Here is a 2,677-nt window from a genome sequence, read left to right as displayed (position 1 = left end):
TTGAAGGCGCCTTATGATTATAGGCAATGCATAACTTTAAACGTCCTTGAAATGTACATAGAGAAGGTCCCCATTAATCGACTTGAATTCATGTTGTGGAGCTCCTCGGGAAGCGAAATAGACCTTATCGGGAAGCCCCGTCTATAATTCAGGCCGAAGTCACTCAAGCGGAACGTACTTATGAACACAATTATCCTGACATGAGTACTTATGAAAGCATTTTGACTAGCCAAATGTCTCTGGATAGTTTAAGTCAGCAATTTGATGGGCAGTATTATTATTATTATTATTATTATTATTATTATTATTATTATTATTATTATTATTATTATTATTATTATTATTATTATTATTATTATTATTATTATTATTATTATTATTATTATTATTATTATTGGTAAATATTCATTTTTTACAAAATTATTATTATTATTATGTGTAGTGGCACTTGAATGCTACTAATGATGTCGATTATATTATTTAGGGGTTATACACCTGATATGGATCATATCGGACGATCTCCTCAATCGGGATGGATGAATCAGGTTGGAACATCCTCAGCCTATCCAACTACTCAAAGCGATGGTCCTTCCTCAAGTTTCGGTGCAGTTGATTACTATCGGTACGTCTATTTTTTTTAACATCAATAGTATTAGTAGTATTTAAAATACTCTAATTTCTTATGTAGGTAGAATGTGGTGGTTGCACCAAATTATAGGCAAAGACCTGCTATGGATGGTCCGGATTATCCGAATTATATAATGACATCATCCAACGATAGTGAGGAAATACCTAATGTGGAGGAAAGTGACGATGAGGTTGAGGTTGGAACTAATCCTCAATATTAAGTAAAACTGTTGGAAGACATGATGAACGATCAAGCACACCGGAGGAGCGAATTCACGACAACCATTTGAACAACAAAAGTCGACTCTAGTTTAGCCGCAAAGCCAATTTCAACAGCAAGAGTCGACCCCGATTCAGTGGCATTCCGATGAGATCTCCTATCTTGATCATCTTCAAGATCGCCTAGATGCCTTTGTCTTTACTAGGGATGATGATCATATTCGGCGAAGTTTGTGGAAAGAGCCAGTGGATCTTTTAAAACAAAAAGCTCATATTGAAAAAGGCATGATTTTCAGCTCAAAAAAATCATTGCAAAGGACTGTTAAGATTTATTGCATCCAGGGGATGAGGGAGTTTAAAGTTGACGATTCACACAAAAACTTTGGCGATTGGTCTGCAAGCGAAAATATCAAGGTGCGAATGGATGCTCCGTGGTAAGGAACTCGCTTTGAAAAAGATGTGAACTATTTCAAATTTCTACACAAAGCACACTTGTGATATGGGTGACCTCCCAGATGATCATTGCAATCTAGATACCAATATGATTGCTCGTGTATTAGTTGGTGATATTGGAAAAAACCCAAGGTATCCCTTTCGCCTAAGTTTATTTTATTTTTGGTGTAAATATAATGTTCCTCGTTGCTATCTGCTAATAGTTCAACTTTTTTAGGTTCCCTATTAAAGATTGTATTACAGCCGTCCTGAAAGTATATAGCAAAACTGTTACTAGGAGGAAGGCGTATCTTGGGCGTAGGCGTGCACATGAGATAGTCTACGGCAATTGGGAGGGCTCTTTCAAGAAGTTGCCGAGATACATGGCGGCTCTACAACACTTCAATCATGTCTTGTTGTTGAATGGAAGCTCGAATCGAAGCCTGGTGTGCCCGGTAATATTTTTGAGTTTGTGTTTTGGGCATTCAAACCATGCATTGATGGTTTTGCTCATTGTCGGCCTGTAATATCAATAGATAGAACACATGTGTACGGGGTGTATGACATAAAGCTGCTAATTGCAGTTGGAATGGATGCAAATGGAGCTATATTCCCTCTAGCTTTTGCAATTGCAGCTAATGAGAGCATTAGTATGTGGGGTATGTTTTTGGACTACTTAAGGCAACACGTTATGAAGGATCGCATGGGAATATGTATGATATCAGATAGAAATGCTGGAATATTGCACAATATGTTCAATTTGCAGGGGTGGCAGCCACCCTTTGCCGACCATCGTTATTGTTTAAGGCATTTGAAGGCAAACTTCCAAAAGACATATCGAACCCCAGCACTTTGCAATTGGATGTGGGCGGCTGCAACAGAGCATCAGGAGAAGAAGTTTAACCTGTAGATGGACATTATTAGGCGGGCGAATGAGGAAGCCTTTCACTGGTTGAATGCAGTTGATAAAGACAAATGGACATTACACCAGGATGAAGGTAGGCGATGGGGTATGCTGACAACAAACAGCCCTGAGTCATTCAATGACTTGTTGAAATATGCACGGGGACTACCCGTCATCGCAATGGTGAGAATGACTTTTAAACAAGTTGTGGAGCGGTTCGTCAATAGATCAAAAGAGGCCAAAGCACGTACGCGAGCGTGTCTAAGATGGATGCCAAACCGTCACAATTGTTCGAGTACCACAAATATAAGGCTCGAAACATGACCGGATGGAGTACAACTTTGCAGAGCGCATATTTGAACTCACAACAAGTGTGCACCAAGGTAAAGGAGGTAACGTCCACACAATTTGTGAGATTCCAAGAACATGCACATGCGGCAAGTGGCAATCATATCACATGCCATGTTCTCATGCCTTCAAGTGTTTTATCGCAAT

General features: G+C 39.2%; 1 protein-coding gene across 1 annotated transcript; it reads left to right on the top strand.

Annotated features, from left to right (window-relative positions):
- The first annotated feature begins 1,298 nt into the window (after positions 1-1,298).
- LOC132060972 (uncharacterized) lies at positions 1,299-2,046 on the top strand. The gene is made up of 2 exons (XM_059453862.1): positions 1,299-1,431; positions 1,517-2,046. Exons 1-2 carry the CDS (start codon positions 1,346-1,348, stop codon positions 1,803-1,805), a joined length of 375 nt encoding a protein of 124 aa, XP_059309845.1. The 5' UTR covers positions 1,299-1,345; the 3' UTR covers positions 1,806-2,046.
- Positions 2,047-2,677: the final 631 nt, after the last annotated feature.

Source organism: Lycium ferocissimum, chromosome 6, assembly GCF_029784015.1.
Source record: "Lycium ferocissimum isolate CSIRO_LF1 chromosome 6, AGI_CSIRO_Lferr_CH_V1, whole genome shotgun sequence".
In the NCBI taxonomy this organism is placed as follows: Eukaryota; Viridiplantae; Streptophyta; class Magnoliopsida; order Solanales; family Solanaceae; genus Lycium; species Lycium ferocissimum.
Note: the sequence above shows the minus strand (reverse complement) of the source record. Positions and strands in the feature narration are given on the sequence as shown.

Bases quoted from the DNA above. Each gene is read 5' to 3' on its own strand.
- LOC132060972 (XM_059453862.1), top strand. From the start codon at position 1,346: ATGGGTGACCTCCCAGATGATCATTGCAATCTAGATACCAATATGATT. The intron at 1,432-1,516 runs GTATCCCTTTCG...CAACTTTTTTAG, and splicing joins GATATTGGAAAAAACCCAAG to GTTCCCTATTAAAGATTGTA.